The 26,613-nt window shown below is 35.2% G+C and overlaps 1 protein-coding gene across 1 annotated transcript; it reads left to right on the top strand.

The window, feature by feature from the left end:
- Nucleotides 1-7,714: 7,714 nt before the first annotated feature.
- gpn1 (GPN-loop GTPase 1) lies at nt 7,715-25,066 on the top strand. The gene is made up of 14 exons (XM_088905923.1): nt 7,715-7,943; nt 8,458-8,551; nt 9,275-9,314; nt 10,449-10,515; nt 11,293-11,330; nt 12,965-13,043; nt 13,690-13,784; nt 15,341-15,386; nt 15,935-16,081; nt 18,107-18,189; nt 18,600-18,639; nt 18,918-19,008; nt 19,837-19,941; nt 24,434-25,066. The coding sequence occupies exons 1-14, from the start codon at nt 7,734-7,736 to the stop codon at nt 24,523-24,525; spliced, it is 1,227 nt and encodes a 408-aa protein (XP_088762049.1). The 5' UTR covers nt 7,715-7,733; the 3' UTR covers nt 24,526-25,066.
- Nucleotides 25,067-26,613: the final 1,547 nt, after the last annotated feature.

Below are 26,613 nucleotides of genomic sequence, written 5' to 3'. Positions count from 1 at the left end.
ATAATGACATTTTCACTTTTGAGGGACTCCCTTCAGATTGTTGTGGAGATTTTTGTATATTTTTTCAGCCATTTATCATGTCATGCTCATTTGTAAGATAATGCTTTTCTTTCATACCTATGTTCTTTCGAATATTAAAAATAAAAATTGAAATTGTTCAGAAATAAGCTAGAAACTTTTTTAATACTAATGTTAATGTTGTTCATTTGATCCACATCAATTTAAATCTACATACAATTTTATCAACTCATGGTTGTTTTAGGTCATGCATACAGGAATGTAATTTACTGCATAAACATTTTGTAAATGAATATATTTTTCTATTAACATGCTTTTCAGTTGTTACTGAAGAGTACTAATATCTTAAACATCTACTGTATTAACTCAGTTTTTTAACAACAAAAAAATGAAGGAAGGTAACAAAGCCTGACGCTGTTAATACCAATTATTTGTTCGAATGGGTGAATTGAGCCGTTGTCTCACATTTCTTGAAATTTTGGTTCAGTTTTGGTCTTGGATGCCTTTGTCGAAAGTCTGTACTGTATGTTTTCCTTGTGTGTCTTTGGGTGTTTTTGGGCAATCCAGTTCTGCCCCTGTCAGAGTTATCCTTGATATGTTTATCTGACTACATAAAAGTTTCCCTTCAAGGATCTGGTCCCTGTTCCCCGCCATTACTTTACTAACACAATATGTTCTTTACAATTATCACACAAAGACACATTCTTACTTGTGAATTAGCATACTTAATTTGCACAATTCTGCTTCAGAACATTCACAAGTTACTGTAATTGTTCAGATAATCAAATAAAATTATTTAAGGGGAAACTTTACACACAGTAATATATCCATAAAACATGTATGAAACTAACTGTGCTTCTTTGACCAGGATTTCAGAGACTACAATACACTGTATAACAGATAGCACATTCCGTTACTCTAATACTCATATTAATGATTATACAGTATGCACCTGAAATGTTGAAATGACCTTTGGAAAATGCTGTACATTACTCTCTGGGGTAAAATATTTGCTTTTAGTTTATGCATTCACTCCCTTTTTTGTCCAAAATTGTCACATTCCTGATAACAGTGCAAACATTGTCTGGACATCTAGCAGTGCCTCTGTAACTCCACCTGGAATCCAGATGAGGTAATTCTCCACTGGCAGTCTGGAAAGTGGAGGTAGCCTTGAGTTTCTGGCTAAAATATCTTATGTAAATTTGACCTTTGTCCTCAAAGCAATTACAGAGGGGAAAAAATGTAATCTGTCTGAGGCCGTAGCTTTTTAAAAAAAAATCTACAATCTGAATTCCACAAGCAAAACTATCCCTGACAAATAAAAGCAAAACTAAATAAACTATCCAGTGCCGATATGTAGCATTTTACAACCTGACCCTTGATCAAAATATAGCACAACAGAAAAAGACCACCTTTCTTTTGGCTCTATTATTTTTTTTATTGAGAGGAAATTCAAAGAAAATAGTCTAGAGCTACTTTTGGCATTTAAAGGATTTCTGTGGAAGTCCACACTAAGAGTGGTGTCAGATTTTTGTAAATCAGTCCAATAATCATGAATGTTTAGGTCATGATGCTCCAGAACTATGGAGACGTGGTGGGTCACTGAGCATTTCATTTCATTCATTCATTCATTTCATAGACATTTCATTCATTTCCCCTATGCATCGGTGAGTTGAATAGATCTTCACATATACTGTAGTTAAAAGCTTCATTGTATTTTTTATGATGTCATTTGCATTTTGTTCAAAAGGTTTACCAAACTTTGATCCCCAAAAGTAAAGATAGTGTTCCAGACCTTAAATGTAATGTATGTTATACCATTAGTAACATAATTATACGTACATGTGTTAATGTAAATATGTTAAATTGCTGTTTCAGGCTGAATCACTTACAGACACTCTTTAATGGTAGAAAATGTGCGCACATTGCTATGTACAAAAATTGAACCAGAATTGAACTTGACCAAGACATTGAAAATGAAAAGACTTCTTATAGTAGGGTATTGGAGCTGGTCTTGAGTTTAAAGAAAGTATTTTTTAACTATGGTAAGTTTCTTGAACAAGCTGTTTTTATTCAGTCCACAGGATCACTTTTCTGCACGTAATCTGTATGAACCATTTTAATCTACAGTATATTTAAATCTACAGTATATCGATTCATAGTATTGAAACCGCACTTGTAAGGGTAAATATAATATGTCCCTTCTAACGTAAAGTCAATAAAGTGTTGTTTTTGTCAAACCGCATGGACGCCTTTTCTCTTATATCTTTTCGTAAACTTCACAATTAAAATGGTTTCATCATCATTAAAGACAAGTTAGCTAGGTCCAGACTCTGTGTTTAGAATTTGCTCAGAAGTACAGAAAGTTTCTGAGCATAGTAGAATGGTAGTAGAGTAGTAGAGGAGTTTATTGTCAGTCTTTTGGGCAACCAACATTTTCATAAACGTAATGAAAAGGTTAAAGTGTGGAGAAAGAAAGAAAATGAAGAGCTGTTCCAAAGATCACCTCATCTGTGAAATATGGCCTAAGCATCTCTTTGCCTGGTTCTCTCTTCTTTTCATTTGTAGGCTGATGACATACAAGAATATATTCACATAAAACCTAACACTAATCAAGCAATGTCTTCCCTTTCAAACTGCTTAAATAAAGTTTGATTATTAAAGGCTGGAAGCATTTCAAGTGTTCATGTCTGTAATACAGAGATAGCTTTTGATGTGTTATTATCTTTGTAATATTGCTTGTATCCATTAATGTCTTTTCCAATCTGATGCAGAGAAGATAATACAATTCTTGCCAATGCTTGAGCACTGACTATTCTTAAGATGTGATATGTTTTGAATTCAGATGGGATGCGAACGAAAACTAAAAAGCATGAAGAAATCTTCCGTTTTAATTATCTTGTACTTACATTACTTCCCGAGGGCTTCAGAAAATAATAAAATACTGTTTTCCATCTTAAAGGTCTTGAATGATTTGTCTCTTGACAACATTGGTAAACTGCGTCAAGCAGCCTCCTTATGGGTAGTGTGCCTGTGTGGTGCGTTTGCACATAAAACCCTTTGTACCCCCTTTTCTCAGTATCAGGAACCTTTGAGGGCAGACTAGTGCTCTGTCCTCTTTCTGTATTATAAGCCTTCATCGGGTTTTCTCATTCTTAACCACCCCCTGAAGTCACTTTCCACCAGAGATCTTTTGCGTACTTTACAAATAAAGCTAGCTATGCCCTCAGAGAGTGAGCCAGACAGGGATAACTATGTAATTAAACATTTAAATCTGTTCTTTACATCTTTTACTCTGGCTCTCACTTCGGCAAAAGTGCAACCTTTTCTTTCTTAGACCTTAGCCCACAAAACTTTTTTAACCCTGTGTCAGCCTTTTCAGGCAAAGATAGTAAAAAAACAGAAACTTCATCAGTGCCACTTTAAAAGACACTTTACTGACAGTTCACTAATCCTTTTAGAAAAACTTTTTTCATTCTACACAGCTGCCATGCATTCCATTAATTAACCAGTTCAGAGTGTGAATGTCATTAAACCCTTTTTGGCATTGTTAAACGTTTCTATGAAGCTTTAAACTTTTTGATTAAAAAAAAACTCAATCCAAGAAGTCTATCTGTTCTTCCAATTTGTCACAACTGTTATCTCCCAAAACTCCTAGCATCATTGGCACTGTTTAAGCTCTGACCTTGGATCAGTTCCCAAAACTAGATTCCCAACTTTGGGCGATTTTAAAGTCTCTGAAAAATAAATTATATTTTACTTGTTTCATTTATTGCATTAAATTGTATATAAATGTGTTTATACTGTCTTGTTTATTTGTGAAGCACAGTGAGATGTGAAGAAACCTGACGATTTTGACATTTAATGTGAATCACACAGTTGATCCAGAAGTAAAAGCCTGAATATTTCTAATTAATATTCTATACATTTCTATCAGACACGATTTTTCTAAAGTTTGAAATAATGTTAGTGCTTGTATAAATTGTTTGTATAAAGTAAATGCACAGTATAAGTTTAGAATCTACCTAATAGTACAAAAAAAATGCCTTTACACGTTTTCTTTTCAGATTTCACAAATCATTGTTTCTGGATCTATGGAACATTTTTTATACTGTACATTTCTACACAACAATGTTTTGCACTGGCATGGGAGTCAGTGTTGCTTTCACACAGCTCTGAGGACTTGGCCTTGATACCAGCTTCCAGTGGCTGTAGAGTCTGCATGCTCTCCTTGGGTTTTGCAAGTTTTTTCAGGGGCTCCAGTTTACTGAATTTGACTACTCTAAAAAATGACCTGAGCTGAAAAGCCTGCAATTAGCCTGCAATTTGCTCATGGCCCATCTAATGAATACAACAGTGTTTGGTGTTTTAGATCCTAAGTTCTGTTAATTAAATTAATCCAAGTTCTCCAAAGTATACTTTAAACATTAAACAAATAAACAAACTTAAACTTCTATTTAAAAGCAATTGTAAGTTTATTTAATCATTCAGCAAGTTTTCAAAGCTCAACAGGAATAAAACTAAACAGCAGACACAGTCTTACTATAGAACCAAGTCTGAAAGCCTCTCTAGAAGAGGTCTCAGACTCAGTTCCTGAAGGGCCTAGTGCCTCCTGCTTTTTGTTCCATCCACATTCTGAGATACATAGTTGGTCTAATTATTTAATGAGCTACAGTACATGACTGTAATACTTCTAACCAGGCTCTGAGCTGATTTATAAACTGACCTTAAGAAAAACCCTACTCATATAATTTATTTAGAATATAATTAATTGTTTAATTGGCTATTCAGGTTGGAACAAAAACCAGAGGACAAAAGGCCCTCCAGCAACTGTTTGAAACCCATGTTCTATAGTTTCAACAGATCTGCAAGGGCTAAGCAAACTGAAAAAGACGGGAGTCTGATAACTGAGTATTGCCTACCCCCTAGTGGCTGTTCCAGGTTAATGACAATTTAAATTGCAATGCTATGTCAAACACATCTTCACTAATACAATTGTATTAACAAATGAACAAATCATTAAATGAATGATGCTTTCTTGAAACCAGCAGTATCACAAACAATTATTGAAAAACAATCATTGAACAGAGTGACTATTGTATTTAATGGGAATACCTCAGTGAAAAATAGTGTAGTACCTCTCTAGCAATATAACAAGAGATTATATCCTTAATGTCTAGGTGAAAAATGGTCATACAAAGAGTCATTTAGATATGGTAAATATTTTAACATTTTCACATTAAAATTACAGCATTTGTGCATGTTTAAAGCTTCTTTAAACATCCAGGGGTTGAGTTCAAAAGAAATAAAAATATCATGGTGGTGTTGCTTACAAAGAAGACTGCAATGTTTTTACCACACTTATCTAAACATAGTTCTGTTATTTTCATTTTTTAACTAGTTGTAAGAGCTGACAACATAAAGATGTACTGTACGCAGAGCTGGGATCTAAAATTTATTCCTTTATCCTGACCATAGAACCTGGACGATAATATAGAGTCAGCATGAAGAGGGTGAAGTACAGAATGATTTCTTTAGCCCTAAAGCCACTATTGTTATTTTGAAGGCCTGTTAATATTCCTGAATCCAAAATTTTAGGTGAACGGGGCTCTACCTCAGCCAAGGCTTCCACAGAAGATCAGGTGGAAACAGACGTACTACCTGGAATACTGTAGCTCAACTGCTGTTCTGAGGGACAAAGGCTGCAACAGAATGAGACATCCAATTGTTTTGGTCTTGATGTCATTGCGGCTAGACTTTGTATGTATGGTTTCCTGTATGTGTTAAAGAATAACCATAAGCAACATTTTCCCCACAAAACAACATGTCATGTGCCGGCACCTTGCATCCACATTCCTCCCAACACATTATCCATGGCAATCTCTGATGACAGGACAGCGATGTCTAAAAGCTGCTAGTCAATATGTGGCTCAGAATTGACAAGTGCTTTTGGTTGAGGCATTACATGTAAACCCACATTGCTGTATTTCAATGATTCCTCAACCAGGGGTGTAAAAAGAACTTAAATGTGTTGCTTACATGAAAGTACTTTTACTCTGAATATGTCATTAAATAAAAGAAAAGGGTACCTTTTAGAAGACTACTTGAATAACGTACAAAAGTATAATTTCTCAATGGTACTCAAGGATCATGAATAATACTTAAAATTCTGTCCACCCTTAAGGCATCATTAAATTCTACTCATGAGAATCTGCTGTTTCACACCTAATATATTTATCAGCGGCACAACTATTTTAAACACACTTACTGTTATATTTAACATTAGGAATTTAAATTATAGTCACAACCTTTGTGCATAAATAAAACAATTCATGAAACAATTCTATGATGAAATTTTCAATTGTGAAATCTTGTGCTGCAACTCCTTATACACTTTATAAATTTTAGTCTTATAAACTACTTAATACACTCCCAAACTAGTGCAAACTACAATGAATGAAGATGAATCAAATTACTTAAACATATTGTTTTTCACACTCAAAAGCACAAATTGTATTTAGTATTGTTAATTCCAATACCTCCTATGCAGCTTCAGTAGTTGGATTTCAAAATTATCAGAGTCCAGTCTTGTTGTTCTTTCTTCGGTGAAATAAGAATCCAGTCTGACAGGGAGCTGAGGCAGGAATAGGAGTGTTAGAACCTAATGGACACCTCCCTGACCAAGCACCATTAACCAGTCAACTTTCATATCTTGAAGACTATTTTCTATATAGGCATGTTGGAATGTTAGCTGTAAATCAGATTTTAAATCAATTTGCATGTAAATTTGCTTTCCTCCTTAACGTCCCAGTGTAAAACTCAATTGGACATTTGATTAAGCAAACACTATTTTTAAATGTATTTTGAACTCATCAATATTGTTTACCATTTAGTTTCCAAATACAACTCTAACACAATCTGACACAGCAGCCATCTAATCTCCATGTTGCTCTCAGGCTAAAGAATATTCACTGTAAAAAAGGAGCTATAGCACTGACTTCTACAAAGACAGAGGCTGATTTCCTACCTAATATCAACTGACAATCTGGCACTGAGTAAAATGAGCTGGAAGAATTTGCCTTAAATTTTGTACCATAAAAAAATAACACAACTACTAAACATGATCTAACAAATGGGTCAACCAGACATACTAAGTTATAATTCAACCACTGTCAGGGCCGATTAAGAATCCTAGTCATGGAATCTATCTCTATGTGATCGCAGTTCCACTTTTTATAGCTAAAGCATTAAGTATCTACACCTTCACTCCATTCATAAAACCATATTACCTTTCATTTTACTTGTGAAGACATTTTGTTAGCCAGGCTAATGTTATCACATACATTTAGCCCTTCCTTCAACGATGAGGCCATGCCTATTTGAATCAAGCAACTCTGGCAGTAAATAACCCCAAAAAAAAATAAAACACGAGATGAGTTACACTCTGAGCTGAAAGAAGACGAAAATGAAACAACATCAGTTGGTATATTCACTAAATTAAGCTTTACAATACAAGATGGAAATGCACAAATTATCCCTTCCTTAAAATTGATCAATACAATAATTTGTTATAGGTTTTTTTTTTAATTTGCCCTGTTAAACGATCCTTTACCTAGATGGCGTCATCCGACTTCACAACAGTACCGGCTTCTAAAGTCGAGTGACGCTCTGCAACTTTGCGACAGTATTATTTTTTACGGCAGCGTTGAGGCAACATGGCGACTGCGGGAGGTGAATTAGGACCTGTTCGTGATGGCAACAGCCTTCATGGAGATGATAGCAGATGTGACGATGGCGAAGGAGTGGACAGTATTAAAAAGAGTGAAGCCGAAAGATCGCAGCCAATGGGGATGGATCGAAGTCAGAAACCTGTGTGTCTTATAGTGCTTGGAATGGCAGGTTCTGGCAAAACCACGTTTGTACAGGTAACTTTACTTCTTGTAACTATGAACACGCACAGTATAGGAGTCTCGTATTAAATGAATACAATATTCACATGATTATACAGTTCTGTTTGTCTACAGCATTGTTTGCTATTATACTTTTAGAAAAAAATCATAATAAAGTTTTGACTGAATGCTATATAACTACAGTACTTTGCATCCCTTAACACATCCATTCCAAAACCTCGCGTGAGTTCTTTTATCTAGTGAGCATCTCATGATGTGCTTATAGATTTCCAGAATGCCAGATAAGGTTTTGGCTTTTTTTCCCGTACTACTTTTTTTTTCTTTTTCGTATCTACAATGAAGACGCTTCAGAGGAAAGATTATTCAGTCAATTATTATTATCTAAATATCGTTCATATACAAAGCTTGTATATCCCGTTCACATTTTTTTTCTTTGGATGAGTTTTACATACTGCCAATTGTAATTTATGTTCAATTCAGTCTCCATAGTTTGCTTTTGGTCACTCACGGTAATGTCTTATGGTTGTAGCGTTTGACTGCCTATCTTCACAAAAAGAAATCTCCTCCCTATGTGATAAATCTTGATCCGGCAGTTCATGAGGTTCCCTTTCCAGCAAATATTGGTAAGTATCCAGCAGAAAGAATTTTTAACCAATCCCTAAAATGTAGTGATAGTCAAATTATACACTACTTAATATTAAGGCTGTATTAATGGGTACCAGAATTTCTTAGTATTTAACGTGCAGTAGACTAGGGTTACATCCTGCAGGAATTTAGTACTGTCAGTTCTGTTAAAGCTGCAGAAATTGGTTGAAACCCTCCAGATAGTTGAATAAAACATTTAGTGTTTCTAGAGTAGTAAATGAGGGGATCGTTTCCAATAACAAGACAATGTATGGATTTCAGTATGTTAAGATGCATGTTTAAATTCAAGGTACAGTTAGGCCAAAACTAAGGGAAGGTGCTTTTACCCCTTTGCACTGAGCTAATAAACTTGTTGTGAAGATCTATTAAATTAATCAGATGCGTGGATCTAAGCAAAATCCCACCTGGGTCAAATAATTATGGCCAGCAGCCATATCACCCTGCAGCTCATAACTGGCAGCCCACTGAAGCTAAGCAGGTGTGAGCCTGGTCAGTACCTGGATGGAGACTACCGGGAAAAGCTAAGGTTCCTTCTGGAAGAGGTGTTAGTGTGGCCAGTAGGGGGTGCTCTCCCTGCGGTTTGTGTGGGTCCTAATTCCCCAGTATAGTGATGGGGACACTATACTGTTAAAAGGCGCCGTCCTTTGGATGAGATGTAGAACTGAGGTTTGTAACCTGTACCTTATTTGTTTGCTTTCCAGATATTCGGGACACTGTGAACTACAAAGAAGTGATGAAGCAGTATCCTTTCCAACATAATAGAATAAATGAGGCAAAAATAAATGTTTGGTGCACCTCAAATAATTCCGCTTAAGAATAATTTCCTACAGATAAGTTGTTGCCATTACACATGCTCAAAGCATTCTAGTTTTTTTTTTTACTTTGTTTTGTTAACTGGCTGCAATGAATGGAAAAAAAAATCAAACATCTTAATAACCTGTCATCATTATAGGTACTAAATAAATTTAAACCAAAAACTTGTTTAAATGTCTCTTGAAAGTATGTTCTTGCATCACAAATTGATGAGATCACCCATTGCTTTAGAGATACAAATGTCATTACTTTTGGTGCCTTTGACAGCAACATGAAGCTTATAAACTAGAGAAGGCCATTTGACCCTTCTCTAGCTTAATACAGTTATTTGGTTTTTACTACTGCAGCTTATTGGTACAAGGATCCTACCCTTTTGTTTCTTGAAAGAAGTGATGATATTGCATTCAGTAGTGTGGCTGTGTATCTTGTTCCATCGTCCTATGACCCTTTGTATAAAAAAATGCCCCTTGTTGTAAGTTTTAAATGCACTCCCCAGAGATACCACGTGCAGTCATTTGATTATCCTACTTGATGAAGCCTCTCTGTTTTTGTTTATAAAGCAAAGGAAGTTACTCTTCAAATAGTCTTGAAATTGAGAGCTTGCAATTGTTTTTGAGTAAAATATTTCTCAAATATACTGAGGTGGTTATTCTACAAGAATGCTTTAAATTCAGTTTTGAAATGAAAAAACTAGGCCCTTAGTAGAATATTTAAACAGATGCATTTTTAAACTAAAATTAGAATATACTTCTTATTGTAAAACTATGGGTGTCTGAAATGAAATGCCCATGTTATGTACGGTGAATCTCTGTGATCCTTCATAACGGTGCTGAATCAGTACCTTTGTAAAATTGGGATCTAATTACCAAGCAAACTGGTGAATATTTTCTTCTTGCCTACCTTCTTTTTATTGATATATTCACACTATATTCACATTAGGGACAAGATTATCTTTAGAAAGATAAGTAATAATTTTTACTTTTAATTTAGACTTTTAAATTATTTTATTTCTTAAAGTATACATTTTACTTGGTGAAACGAAGTCCCTTAACCTGATCATAGATACGGACTGGGACCTAACGGGGGGATTGTCACCTCTCTGAATCTCTTCGCTACTAGATTTGATCAGGTAACACAGTCTGCTTGTACCAAGTATTATCCAGACATGTTTTCAAGAGATCTCAGAAATGTGTCTCTGTAATCAATAAATAATTTAAAACTTATTTAATGTATATTATTAAGAGTGATGGGGAAAACCTCAAACTTTTGATGTTTTCAATTTTAATACATTTGTGTAAATAGCAAGGATAATGGTCCTATTCAAATATAAACACTATATAATGAGTGTTGAAGTATACATTTGGATTTCATACATTTTGCATTTTAAAAATATACCTGATGGGGAACACCACTCTTTCCTGCTGTAACGTTTGTGGTCAGTGTGTAAGTGGAATGTGATATTCAGCTAAAGTTCAGACACACCACCTCTCTATATAGTTTCATATTTTATATTCAGCCCAGGACTAACATTCTGAGTGGATATGTCTAGATGGAGAAAGTTTTTATTCTTTTCATGACTTCTTGGAATAAAAAGGGTGGCAACAGAGGAAGAGTTTGTCTTTCAAATCTTTATTGCACCTTACTGTCAGGACAGACCTTTTTTGAACATGCCACGCTTTTCAATAAAGCATGTGGATAAAACCTCTGGGTTATATTATTTATTTGAATTCAGTGCAATCAATCTCAAGATCATTGTACAGATGTTTAAATGAAACATTAAACTCATTCCAATAAATACACTTTAAAATGACTTTTAAAAAGTCAAGAATGGGGCCAAGTTGAATCAGATATTCAGTTCATTACAGTGATAACTACAAGATATTAATGTTTTACCTTTCTCTCTTAGGTCATGAAATTTATTGAGAAAAAACAAAAGGATTATCAGTAAGTGTGAAGACGGTCATTATTCATTGCCGTTTTATACATTTGCCTGCAGTAAGGTTATTTCTAACCTCCTGGAAAGACTCATTTAGCTAGATTATTTTCAGTATGATTCATGAAACTGAATGTTAGCATTAAAGGTTGCTGCAGTTTTGCTTCAAATGAAGCTGTCATACAGATTTTGTCGTTTCACTTTCATTGACTTTGCACTCATTAGGCAAGCATGAGTATTCTACAACATAATACCTGTGACAAAGTGGTGTCTTTTGTGGTGTTTAAATGCTATTGCATGTCTAGTATTTTTGTATATATTATATACATTTGTTAAATAAAGTGGTGAAATTGTATTTTTCTGTCATTGTTTTGCTGTACCTGTCAATATTTAAAGACACCTGGAGGGTTACCTTGCTTAGCACGTACTGTATACCCAAGGACCGAGTATTCCTTTGTCCCATCTCATAACTAAAGTTGAGATAAGTAATTGAGCAAATAGCCTGTTGTGATTATTTTAGTATATTGGCAGTTTATTGGTATTTTTAGTTATTGTATGCAGTTATACATCTCATTCCTACCCAGATTTTAAGTAATTTAACCCACGTGCATGTACAAGCTATTTGTGACCCATCTAGACCCATAACTCAAAACATAAAAGAACTTATGATTTTTTTCAGGTTAAAATATTTTAAGTTGCTGTATGTCTGTTAATGAGTAATAGACATACATGTAAAAGATTAAGAGATTTAGTGTTTAAAATTGCCAGTTTCCTCTATGTGTTGGGGCTGCAGTGAAATACTATTGATGAATGCTAGATGACATGTTCTTTTTTTTTACCAGTGTAAAGCTTGAAAAAGCAAAGCTGCCTTTTAATTTTGTGGGAGATAGGCATGCTACTTATCTTGACTGTTATGGTTAAACCTGTAAACATTATTATATAGTATATAATTTGTATATATTATTTATTACTCTATCAAATACAATATACTTGTTAACAGTGTTAAAAAAAGTAAATATTATTCCACATTTTGGATTACACACAATATGAGTTTTTATAAAAGATACTAAGCTTGACACCCACCGACCACCATTTAAGGTTGTTTTAGCTGTTGTGTGTTTGTTACACAATTTCATAACTTCCTAACTTTAAATTCACTTAAACTTTATTATTCAGAATATTTTTTTTTCAGTTTGTTGTGCTTTGAGAAAAAAAATGTAGTTGATATGGGACTGTCAATAAAGTACACAACTTCCAATGATAGCAAAGCAGCCATCTCATAACTGTTGGTACTTGCCCCTTTTAACTGGTACCACATTTGCTTGATCATTTAATATTTTCTAAATGTTTTTGCACATGGAAAACTTTTGGAGCATTTATACCAACAGCATACAATGATCAATCTCTCAGAAGAATGGACATGCAAAATTATTTTTTAGGGCACAATCACACAGAATTTAGTGTATCCAGATTTATTAAAGTCCTAAAATCTTGATCTCAGTTAAGCTCTCTTTCCTACCTCAACAAACACACCCACCTGTATCCATAGTCATTTGCTATGTGGAGTTTGCAAACTGTCTGGCAGATTTCAGTCCATGTCAGGTTGTTAGTGCTTGTTGAACCGTGATGTTTTTTCTGCCCACAGGTATGTATTAATTGACACCCCAGGACAGATTGAAGTGTTCACCTGGTCAGCGTCTGGGACAATCATCACAGAAGCTTTAGTATGTGAAGAAAATATATTAGAACCATTAGTCATTTTCATGCTGTACTACTGTTTTTTAATATGATGCACATTCTTCTTAGTTTTATCTCTTTGATTTTGGTGAAATTTCTCAGGTAGCCAGGGCTTATACCCTTGGATAAATCTGAACTGATTTCATTAACATCATCATATCATTAACAGATTTCTGTAGATTTTTTTACCTTTGACCAGGAGATTATTGGCAGCGCTAAAGGGTATGTCTAGCTTTAGCATAGTCTGTGCCTTCAGGAAAATAACTAGGAAGTTATTTTTCTATTTTCCAGCTAGAAAAAAAGGGAACAGTTTTTTTTTCCCTATTAGAAGGTGTGAAGGAATTAAATTTCAAGTCAACACAAAAAGAATGCGAGTGCTATAATAAATTATTTCCTTCTTTTATAACCTTATTGATCCTACCCACACGTGGCCCTTGTTCATATTATAAGGTGGTTTTACAGGTTTACTTTATGCCAGCTATGGAAAAGATTGACCAGGAGTGCTTTCCAGATCTGAATTTGTGGGATAGTTTTAATTACATTTAATTACATTTTTGTTTGAAGCAAAGGGCTCACAGGCTTCTCTTCTGAAGTGGTAAAAATGTGAAAACTGAAGCTGTTCTTGCTCTGCAGGCCTCCTCTTTCCCCTGTGTGGTGGTCTATGTGATGGATACGTCTCGCAGTGTCAACCCTGTCACTTTTATGTCAAACATGCTGTATGCCTGCAGGTTCGTAAGAATTAAATTTCTGTTAAATAAACCAGTCTAATTCTTCTATAGTTTTGTGACAGTTGGCTGTCTTAAAGTATATCTCAATCTTCCTCTTTTGTTTCTTTTTCTGGTACCACCCATTTGGTATTTAAGTCCTTGTTTTTCTTTTGAATATCTATAAATTGCACTTAGTCACATAATAGTTAATTTGTCAGTTGTCTGCCCAGTCTTAAACTTACCATACGAGAGTCATACAACTGATGTAGGTTAGAAACGGCAGTTGTAATACTGATTCTTGTGGTACCCCCTGTTAATGATCTCAGTTCTGACTCTTAACTGCTAGTACTTGTTGTTTTGATTTAACAAGGGTTAAATGAGTTACCAGGAATTTGATTTGTTCTTGATCCATAGTACATATTACTTTGGATTCTTACAGCTTTAAACCAAAGTGTTTTTCTTCTAGTACTTTATCAATTTTTTTTTGCAATCCCCTATGTCATTTGCACCAAAGTTATCCATTGCACCAGTTCATTCCCATTCTGCTTGCTATTTATACAATCTACCTATTTTGAATCTGCATTTGTTTGGCCAAGGATGCAGTTTTCATTTAAGAGCTTGTATTCATTTCTTGCGTTCTTTTCTGTAAGTGCAGATGTAACTGAGGAAAGCCTGACTAGAAAATCACAAGAAAAGCAGGAAAACACCCTAGCAGTGGAATTATAGTAGGCATGTCCCCAGCACAATGAGACACGTAAACATCGTAATAATTTCTGTGTGGTTTATGAAAAAAGTTTCTCATTTCTTTCAACACTAGAAGGTAAATAATGTATGCTTTAGGCAGTTTGTTTGAAGTTCACCTAGTTCTTTTAACACCTTATTGGTTGGTATTCTAAAACTGTTACCACTGTTGGCAACAATTCTGAGGCAAATTGTTTTTTATTTGACCTATTATTTATTCCCCATTTATGAGACTGGGAATGTATACAAAAATGTGTGTGCAGTGTGTTGAAGTTATTGTTTTCTGTAGAATTTAAACTGTTCTAAAATAGTTTAAAACATATTTGGAGTATCTTAATCTAAATTTCTTACGTTTTGGGTTACAAACCTTCCTGTCTCCTCCCCCTTTTAATTTACGTTTATATAACTGATTTCGTGTTGCATGACCCTTTATTTCAAAAGGATCTTGGCTACTTATACTTGTTTTTCATTGGCACAAACTTAGACACAAGTTTTACATTTAATGCTTGTGAACACCATGTGCATATTAGTTTGCTTAGTAATGTTGTCTTTCCGTATTGTTTGTACATGTTAGCATGTTTTTTTTTAATGTACAGATCACCTAAGTTTAAACTGTGTATGCATGTAAGCATTTCAGATTATTGTCATAGTTTGGAAATGCATTTAATTTCATATCTCTTACTTTAACCTTTTATTTAAGCCTATACCTCCTAATTACAGTAATTGAAACATACATGATAAGGACAAAAGCTACTGTAGATATACCCTAGATTTAGTATGTGCTATATACACACCGATCTGCCTTTTGACTTTCCCTTTTTTGTACTTCTCTACAGCATCCTGTACAAGACAAAGCTTCCCTTTATTGTGGTCATGAATAAGGTAATGCTGAAACACTTGAGGAGGAGTGGGTTCAGGCTGTGTTTAAGGATTATAGTTATGGGGGTTATATATAATTTTACAACCTGTATACTGATACTCATTACCAAGTGTTGTGTATGTGGATTCAAATACTGTTTGAATGCTTGCTTCTCTTCCTCCTTCCTTCTTGTCTCTGAGCTGAAAAACATTTTCTGCTTCCATAATGTTCCAGAAATTGATTGAGAAACCATTGAAAATGTGTAATAAATAATATTCTCTTAGTCTGTCTATGAAAGCAATATCAAGAAGGAGCTGTGTATACATCTCCATTGTTTTCGTAGCATGGAGGAACTTCTGAAAAAGTATCTTAAGACATTGGACTCCTCCAACATTCTTTTAAAGACAGATACTTGAATTAAAGCAAAAAAGGCTCTATTATAAATTCCTACATGGAATTCTATATTTTATGGTTGTGTGGACTGGAATTCAAAATGGATCAATAACAAGTGTTTCTGCCTTAACTAATAAATGTCTTAAATGGTGGTGTATTGTGCATCTTTTTGTTGCAGACAGACATAATTGACCATAGCTTTGCGGTGGAGTGGATGCAGGACTTTGAAGTCTTCCAGGATGCTCTGAACCAAGAGACTTCTTATGTGAGCAACCTGACACGATCAATGAGCCTGGTGCTGGATGAATTCTACAACAATCTCCGGGTGTGTATACTGCCATCTTCTGGAAGTGCTGGGTCTAGGAACTCAGCCATGCATTCTGTTGAAAAAGCAGGCAATCCTGATGCTGAAACAAAAGAGAAACTGAAAAAAATAGCACGGTGATCGGGCTTACCAAAATCAACAGTTTAGAATGTACTGAAAAGGAAAAAACGACTAGGTATAATTGCCAATCAGACAAGATCAGGTCAGTCAAGAAAAGCGCCTGCAGTTAATGACATAAAAAATATAAGAGCTGTCAAGGAAAACCGCCACAAAATGACTGTCAGTGAAATCACCAGCAGCCTATAGTTTGCTGAAGACTGACATGGCAGAATTAAAAGTGTTACCTGGCAAGATGCATAACTCTCTACAACTCCAGAAAAGCAGATTAGAATTTAGTGCCAACATGATCCGGGAGAGTTAAGGAACTAATTTTTATGAACTTAAGAGACCAAGATAAACCTTTCAGTGATGGAAAAGTCAGTGTGAAGATGAAAAAGAACTACATGTGCTCTTAAGAATACCACCTGTGAGGCATGGGAGAATTAATGTTATGGATTTGGCATGCACATCCACCTCTCTATGACAGGAGCAAAATGAATGGTGAAGTTTACAAAAACATTTTGCCCGCTTACGTAGATAGATACTTATTAAAGGAGAGCTTCACCATGCAGTGTGACAGAGACCCAAAACATATGATCAGTGAAACTGAAGAATTCATTAGGAGAACAATGTGGAAAATACATTATATCCTCCATTTAAAGGACTAATTGGGGAGAGGGGATGTCCGATATTACTGAATGTCTGTTAAATCCAAATGTCTGTTAAATAGTGTGTATATGAAACCAAAAGCCTGTTAAATAACAAATGATATATTTTGAAGCACAACACAGACCGTATTTATGTGAATAATGACAAATTCTGCTATATATATTACATATCATGCTTTAGAAAATAATACTAAATAAAATCACTCGCTTTGAAATCGATTTTCATGTGATTTGCTAGTGTGTTTGCTGCAGATTTCATCTCTACCCCCGTACATTAACACCGCAAGAATGTTGTTGCACATACTGTACAGTACCATTTCAACACATCATCTTCCAGTGAAGATTCTTGTGCCATTTTCATTTGTTTTCTTGGCTTATTTGGAGCATCCGCATCACACATAAATATATATTTTTTAACTTCTCTTTTGCTTTGTGAAGATTCTAATTTTTCAATCAGTTCTAACTTTTGTGTTGCGCTCAAGTTTGTCCTTTTTTCTCTTTTTTTTTGTCCATGGTGTATTAAAAAAATATTTGTAACACAGCAAACACAAATTTAATTTGTGATAGAACAATCTAGGTCCTAGACACGCGTTACATTCGGAGCACGACTGACGAAGTACATACATACCGACATATCAACTGGAAAATAACGGGGAAGTACTGAAATTGAACAGTAGAATTTTGTCCGTTAAATTGGGGTCCATTAAATCTAGGATTTACTGTATGGCTTTTTGAAAAATGGTCCTGCTGTGAGTGTGTGTCTGTGACTGTGTGCTCTGTGATGGACTAGTGTCTCATCCATGGTGTATCCTGCCTTATGACCATTGCATGCTCCCTGCTCCATGGTGACCTGAATTGAATGAAGCAATTAGAAAATGGATGGTTAATTCCTTTTTTCTTTTCTTTTCTTTTGTTTCCTTTTATCATCACTAATGCTGATGACACAAAAACTTTATATGAATTATATATCCAAGCAAAATATTATTTAATAGCAACTACTATTTATTTAGCTGTGTATTCAATGAATCCTCCCCTTGTAACAGTGACCCATCATTACATGATTTTAATTTTTCAGCCCACAAAGTGAAATCCAGGCTGATATTAATTTATTAGGCTAGGAATCAGGATATGGAAGTTTGTTTTACAGTAAGCTTTTTAATACCATAACCCATTGTGAGTCTCTTGCCTGGATTGGTACTAGAACCATTTCTAGTGTTAGTTCATGGCTGTTACCTATTTCTTTTTCTACCAATATCAGGTTGTTGGTGTTTCTGCAGTCACAGGCAGTGGACTGGATGAACTTTTCCAGCAGGTTTCAGAGGCTGCAAAGGAGTATGAAACGTAAGTAAAGACTTCTTTTAATTTTGCAAAATATGTCATATTGCAGTTAACTGAAAGATGGGTTTTGTCACTTCCTAGTAAAGGCATGGTGCGGTACATTTGCAGTCACAAGCTTTTTATTCTATTTTTTACCCCTGATGAAGACACTTCTGTGTTGAAACATTAAACTATTTTAGGTTTTTGAGTAGATTTGATTGTTTATAAGCATTTCTAGGGTGTCAAGCCATGTTGCTGAAAGCATATTGATATTTCTCAGCTTCAAAGGGACAAAGATGAGAAAGGTGAGAAAGTGGTAACCCTGCTGTATGATTTACAGGATTTTGTCTAATGGTGTTTGGCCCAGTGTATTGTAATATAATGAAATTGTAATGTACATATGGGTTCACTATGCATTGTTTCTTTCTACTTAGGGAGTATCGCCCTGAATATGAAAGGCTTCACAGAGAATTGGTAAGCATTTATTCTTTGGTTGTTCTTTTTCTTTCTTTAATTATAATAAACAGTAAATATTTAGCAATTAGTGTACAAAGTAACAGCAGTTAGTCCTTTGACTTGGTCAAAAACCATAGACTTAAAATGTATTTGTAAAAAAACAACCTAAAGTGTGCAATAATAAATGTGCAGAAATCTGGACCTTCTATGAGTAGCTTTGTATTTTGGGCTTCAATACACCACCTGTTGAAATAATACAGAACTGTTTTCTAATTTTGTCTGTCTGATACCCTTAGGCTGAGGCCCAGAGTAAAAAACAGAAGGAACAGCTGGAACTCCTCCATAAAGATATGGGAGCTGTTTCCATGGAAACCACTGTACCCACAGGTAAAGGGATTAATGGGTGTTCCTTGTTCGGGAGAAAGCTGTGAAAATTAATTATATAAATAGTGTTTAATAAAAAAAATGCTTGCAGATATTTTCTTGTGAAAGAAGTGTAGATCTTGTTAAGGATACAAGAAAAAAAAATCATGTAAAAAGTGGAGAAATCAAAGCTGATCAAGAATTTAAACTAAAGAAAAATTAAAATGCTTTCTTTAAAAAATGTATATATTTTGGTTAGAAAATGCAGTGTGCACGGATAGTGGCAACTCAGTAATTGCCCAAAGCAAGACCTGTACGTTCTGCAAGGAGAAAGAAAACTAGGACACTTAAGGGTGTTGGTAATCTATTTTTTTCTTTCATGGGAAATATTCTGTTCAAAATCTGATTATTTTGGTCAATCATCAAAATATTTAAATATTGTGTTTCTACATTACATATTTTCTTGTTTCTTAAAAATAAATAAATATTGTTACAAGGTGGGGAATGTAGACATATTCAATAATATGTCTACATATTCCATTATTGAATATATTCAACATATTAAAAATAAAATAGAATAAATAAATAGAAAATCAGATCCTGTCAACAGGTTACGTTGCAAGCAAATTCTGAAAGTTACTAACACACTCCCTATAGTCAGGGAATACCAAGCAGCAACACTTGTTTTCTTTGTGCACAATGAGATAGTGGAGCGATGGACAAGACAGTAGAGTTAAACTATAAATATTTACAAACATATCACGTGGGAATAATGAATAACTGAAGATAAATAAGGGGTTCATGTCAACACTGTTCTGACGTTTTTGTCCACTGATGCATTGTTTCTAACAGAACCCTCTGAGCTTGCAGGCCCAAGTGACCTCATCTTAACAAGGGGAAATCCAGACGAGGACGATGAAGAAATAGACAGTGACACAGATGACGTCGACCATACTCGTAAGTACTGTTTGGATATTAGTCATATCACATTAAAATGTCTATATCACTACCATATGGGTTATAAATGTAGGCATGGATGTTAAGAAAGGACAGTTAATCTGCAGTTGAATTTTATATGATGACAAATGGAGTACAGTAAATATAAAGGTTTCATCCATGCTGAAAAGAAAAGGTGACACCTGAAGAAGGCTCCACAGCCGAAACATTGTCTCTTTTCTTTTCACCATGGACGAAACCTTTACTTGTTCCTTTGCAGCCTACGAATGCTGACGCAGCCACCTACTTGAACTTGTACTGTAAATGTGCCATGTTACAGGATTTTCTTTCCCTTTGCAATAAGAAGGAGCTACAAAAATCTTAAGTGTCTTCTAACCCTTCTTGTGCTTCACAACTGGCAGAATGCCACCAGGTTAGGGATGGAATTAGTCACCAAGAGTTCTCTCAGCAACCTCTGCACCTTCTTGTACACAGGCTTGCAGTGTCATCAATGTTGTCAGGTGCTGTAGAGCTTGCAGCATGTCAAAAGATGAATGGCTTTATGGGGGTGGCAGATGGGGGAACTGCTCTGGAGTAGTTGCTGTGAATAGAGATATACAGAAGTGCCTGACTATTTCTAATCAGACAGGTTTAACACATGTAAGGGCTATCTAATCTTCTGTAATAATCCAAATTGAGGAGTCACAGTGAGACTTCTTTTTAAGGCTCACAGGTGCTGATAGGGAAATGAAGCATATACAGTGCTTTTCAAAAGTATTCACACCCTGACAGTAATATCACATTTTGGTGAATTGCACATATAAATAAGTATATATGGGTGTATATATATTTTTTAAATAAAAATCAAAACTGCTGTTCTCAGACTGAACGATTATATTTAAAGGATACAAAATATCAGCAAAATCTGCAAAAAACATGTTAAAATAAAATGTGCTGTCTGTAGTATATTTCTTTCTTGCCACTTGTCCATCCAGAGCAAGATTGTGTATGGTTTTTGTCGATGTATTAAGATCCTGTTTCACTGAACCCCCATTTCAAAATAGAATTTGCAAGTTGTTCGCTGCCGCTGTTGTCTTTTTTCCTTTCCTGTTTGCCCATCTGTTCAGTTTTCAGCCTGATTTAGGCCATGTTTGGGTGGTATATGATGCATATTCTACTTCTGAATTGATGGACTGCACACAAGGGGATAAGTAACCTTCTCCTGTTCTGTGCCTTTCTGCCAATTTGTTCCTTATTTGTTTTAAATGCTCCTTATGGTTGATTTGTCATATGACAGTATGAGTGGCATCTGGAAATTCAATATCTTTTTGAAGAAACTTCTAGAGACACATGCAATTACTCAGAAGTCAAGTTAAATGACTTTTCACACAGACAAAGACCATTCCACCGATTTTGTAACCTTTAAACTATTCTTTGTACCTGAACTTCTGCAGTTGAAGGCATTTTCAATCTTAAACTTTTCTTCAACGATCTAATTTATTTACCTAGCATATTAGCTTTATAGGTTTGAAGCGAATTGTATAAAATCTAAAAAGTTCGGTTTAAAAAGGTCACAATTACAAACTCAGATTTCAACAATACTTGGAAACTTTTCAAGGTGGTGAAGACATGAAAGGCACTGAAAATGTTGGCTTTCATTTATGCCGTGTGGAGCTGTGAAGGTGCTGTCCCCAACCAAAGGTAACCAAACCACAGAAAAAAATAATTGTACTTCTGTAGGTGGGACACCCCAAAAATTAGATTGATCAAAAATTGAGTAGAGAACTTGAAATAAAAAAGTGGTAAATTTGGGGAATAAATAATTTTCCACAAGCAAGAAAAACTGATTTTAGGTATATCCTATTATGTAAAAAAATTCCCCCCAAAATTGGTAAAAAGTTCTAGCAGAAAGCCTGCCTCAATGGCAGTCCACATTCACGAAATTTAGTCTTCTCTTTTCCAAGTTATTTCCACTCCGTCTATGGGGGGCTAACGGTGACTATAAACGTATTTACCTCCTCTCTACTCCTTTCCCCACCTGACTATCAATTAGGGGTTTAAATCCACCATTCCCATGGAGTGTCAGATTCTACTGTGTTCTTACAAAAGGGGATTAAAACCTTTGGAGACTGAAGTTACGTCTCCTTATGGCTATGTTGATATCCCGCAACACCTATAATCTATGGTATGAAGAGGGTTTTTTTAGCGTTCAACATGGAAACTTGACACTCGACCTGTCAAACATTGCAGAAATATGTAGCTTTAGGGTGCTTTCCCCATCCAACGTAATATGGCTCAGGCATAATCCTAAAAGGAAACCTCAATATGGTGCGCATGAATGAAAAAAAACACCCCAGCTTCACTAAAACGGGGGAACGCCCGACCTTACCATTTACATAAAAAACACAATTCTTTAATGTACTTTATGAGAATTATTGAGAACGAGTGCCAGTTCTTCACAGGAACTGTAGCATTTCTCGTAGGATATACTAATTTTAATATTTACCATCAATACTGGGGTTAATGCAGAAAGTGAAACTTTTGTTAGGCAAAATTTTCTCTTATCCCAAAGAACAGCTGATACTTTTATTTCGGAGGTCCCGGGGGGCCAGCCATCTCTCCTTACAACAATTAGCAGCTGCCCTGTCTGAATAGACAAATTCTAAAATACTTCCTAAATTCTTTGTATAATATGTCTCTGGTTTGGTCAAATCATGTTCTTTAGTGTGTAAAAATAGAAATTGTGAAGGCTGTTACTTTGGAGATTGCTTGTTTAAAATGTTATTGGACACTGGATACGGAGTCTAGCAACATTTTCAGAAAGAAATATAGCAAATATAAGAATAAATATATGTAATTTAGGAAACAAATCAAAGAAATCTTATATTTCTCCCTATATGGTAACCAGATGTACTTGAGTCTTACACTGCAGGTCCAAGCATAAAATGTTAATACAGTAATATTTTAAATGCTAGTGATTTACTGCTGTTGAACTGGAAATGTTGGTAGCATGAGATCATAATGCAGAATTGTGATGCTGACAACATGATTCATGTTGCATTTAAAACTCTTCTGTTTATCATCAGTAATCTATAATAACAGCTACTTTGTCTGCTTTAAAGATCGAGGGTGTGGTGGATAAAAAGGACTTTTGGCCCGAATCTGCTGACTGGCAGCATAGACAAGAACATAGTTATTGCTCTAGCACTGCAAGGGAGTGTCTCATACCAAGAATGGTTTTCAACAAAAGTAGTGCCCATCCTTATATTGCTCATGGTTGTGTTCTTTAGCAGAAGTTCTACTTTTGAAAAGACACAGAGCTAGGGCATATTTTGCTAGTGCAAAATTGTCAACATCCAGTGCTTCCTCTAATCTTCAGAGTACAATTAATCCACTTTTCTCCTTGGATTTGTATTTTGTTTTATCAAAATGAACAATTCAAAACATTGTGTCCTTGAAATGAGTTTGGTACAATATCTGCCGATAGATAAATGTACCCATATCTTTAAGAGGCCTTACTCACAGATGGGAATTGTGAATTGAGATACAAAATGTGATCTGTGCACTACTTTCTGTACCCTGCTTCCTTTTTGAAAGACACCGTCACAGTAGCATAAAGCTCAAGTGCGCCTTTTTCATCTATAAACTTGCACATATACAGTATATAACCTATATGTACAGTATATGCTAATGTTTCTGCCCAAATTTGCTTGAGCTTTTACTGCAGAAACTGGGGGAAACACTACACACATTTGTAAAAAAGTAAAAAAGAAAGTCACGGCTTTCTTTAACACTCTAGATTTCTGTTATGATGTTTGTACCTCACTTTCTATTACTCCCTGGCCATAATAAGCCCCATTTTTTGTGTATGGTGGCTCTTTTCTGTATTCTTCATGAAAAATTGTATATATATTTTTTAGCACCATTAAAATGTCAACACAACATTAATACTGAAACTGGTAGATGAACTCTATGTGTGTTAAGATAAATGTAATTATGTTTAAGCATTACTACTATGATTTGTTGAAAAATTCTACTTAGAATTTAACAAAATGAATTGTTACAGTAGAAGCAGTCATTGTGATCTTTTTTCAGTTATTGTTGCCACAGCTATTGTGAATGCATTTCAGAGGAACACATTGCTATGGGTATTTTAACAGGCTATAAGTTATTCCTATAACTTATAGGCTGACTCATCTGTGAGGAGTGTTACATTTCTTATGTGCAAACACAGAATTTCAGTTTTCTTTAGTGTATGTTCAGTCCAGCAACTCAGTACTATTATGTCAAATTTTGTAGCACAGACTGGAGACACTGGGATATTTTATTATTTGTTTACCACCCATACAGGGGACATTACATTTGTGGAAAAAAAACTGAGAATCTGAGATTAAAAAAAAATGTATGGATGTTTTCTGTTTATAGGTCTGCTGTATTCAGCTTAGGTGTTATGGGATTTTCATGTCAACCTTTTTCCCATCTCTTATACTGTTCTTTGTTCTTCTTTTCACAGGCACTGAAGAGAGTAAAGAAACTGAGGCATTTGGGAACTTTTTAAAAGAAAGAAAAAAGGTGGTAGAAGTTCGAAACAAGAAGCACCTGTGAGAGACCAAGCTTGTCTGCACCAGTAAGCTTTGAAGTCCACCATGAACTGTGCCCTTTTTGTATTTCACTGGATCCATACTAAAAGAGGGGTAATGGCTTCCTGTTAAATAGGTACATCAGCAGTCAGAGATGTTCCTTGAAGTCTTCTTTGCAAAGATTAGTAATCAGGTTGTCAACAACATGTAGAATGGAAAAAAGGAATATAAGACATTTTACAGTATCTGGAGAGAAAAGCATAACAGCATGGTGTATCAGGCAGGGTCAATTTATGTTTTGAAGACATGGTAACTGAGTAAACAGGATATCTGGAAATCCCAGATACGCTTAAGGTATTTATTAGTATCTTTCATTTAATGTCCTCCTTTTAGACAGCTTATTAAAGAGGTATTCTATCAGTATACAGGCACTGGTGAAAATGCAGAATACTGGTATTTTTTATTTTGTTTTATATTTTTGTGAGGATATATCAAGGAGTGGCAAACTGTAGTATTGCCTGCAATGGAATATGAAAACCTGTTTAATAAATTTTTTGAGTGAAACGCATTCTTGTGTGGGTGTTTACTGTACTCTGTGTGTTATGTGCTGTGCTGGCAGTCATAGTGAATGAAAACCTAGTGGAAAAAACAGGAAAATCTCAGCTACAGTACAAGTACTAAATCCATCTGTTGCATGAATCAGTTTGAAAAGCTAAAAAGCTCTATTCATATTGTGCTTGGGTTTTTGGAATTACCATTTTTCCCTAACTCCTGAAATTTGAAATGCCTGTTGTTAATTTAGTGCTCCATTCCAAACAAAGATGATTACACTAGGCACGGTTCTATTGCAAGGTGTATTTCCTGACAACTGTTTTTTAAACATGGCAAGTCCACAGCCAGAAGGCTGAACTGAAGTTTTCAGATAGACAGATGGTGTGGACACGACAACACATGACAGTGTGTGGACAGACACAGCTGTTGCTTTCAGTATCCTGCAAGCGTGAATGTCAGCCACAGGGTGTCCCTGTTGCATGTCAAGCTGAAACAATCATAGCTGACCTTGATCCCATAGGACTAGTTAGGCTTTGCCTTTAGGGTATCAATATCCCCATCAGCTAAATGCATAACAGTCTTCATACTATAGGGCCCAATCTCTGCTTGAAAAAGTGTCCATGAAGGATGGGGTGACCAAGGACTCGGCGGGCCAGAACGACGAAGAGCAGCCTAAGAAGAAAGAGGAGGAGCCTGAGAAAAAGGCAGAAGAGAAGCAGTAAAAATCTGGCACTTGGCTTTCCTCTAGTCCTTTGGTTTTCATTTTTACATGTTGCAATTCAGGAGCTACTTTATACTGATTTATTGTGCATCTTCAAGTGCGTTTCTGAGGTAGAAGTTCTCAGTACTGGTAAAATTGTTTCCATTAGCAATGTATCAGTTCTACCTTTTCTTACACTACTTGTGTTCTAATTTTTATAGGTTTTAAAGTTTTGGGATTTAAATTTTATTTTATACATTGATTGAAATATGCAATATTTTGAAGTTCAATAGCTAAAAAAGTAGTAATTACAGTTCAGACACAATGATTCCTAGGACCTTGTTGTTATCCATGGATATCATGCCTTAGTTACTATATGTGGCAGAATAAATTGAAAACCCATAAAATATAACATTTTATTGGGACATCCTTTTCACATATCACTTAACCTAAAGAATAATTTTATATTTGTGATGAAAAGACTGATTCTGCAGTAATGTAGTGTCTTTAATCTTCAATGATAAAATGGCAAGCTTATCATGTTGTTTTTTCTTTGGCGGCGGGGGGGGGGGTCTAGCTTGAAGTAAAGCTACAGTATCTTCACCCTGCATATGTCAGGTTCTTTGCAGTTCTTTGGACTTCATTCATTAATGAGTAATGCAGTTTGGTGTGTGGGAGAGCAGTTCTGCTCTTGTGTATATTTAGCTTTCTTCTGCTCTGAGTATCTGGTGTGTCTGTCACAGATTTTTTTTTAATGTTTCAGTTTTACCAGGGTGTTCTATCTCTTCAGTATGTTAAGTACTGATGTACAGCATGCTGTATAGACAAGTATATGCAGTCCATTATACCAAGCCTACAGCA

This window comes from Atractosteus spatula, chromosome 2, assembly GCF_055471065.1.
Source record: "Atractosteus spatula isolate fAtrSpa1 chromosome 2, fAtrSpa1.hap1, whole genome shotgun sequence".
Lineage (NCBI taxonomy): Eukaryota > Metazoa > Chordata > Actinopteri > Semionotiformes > Lepisosteidae > Atractosteus > Atractosteus spatula.
Note: the sequence above shows the minus strand (reverse complement) of the source record. Positions and strands in the feature narration are given on the sequence as shown.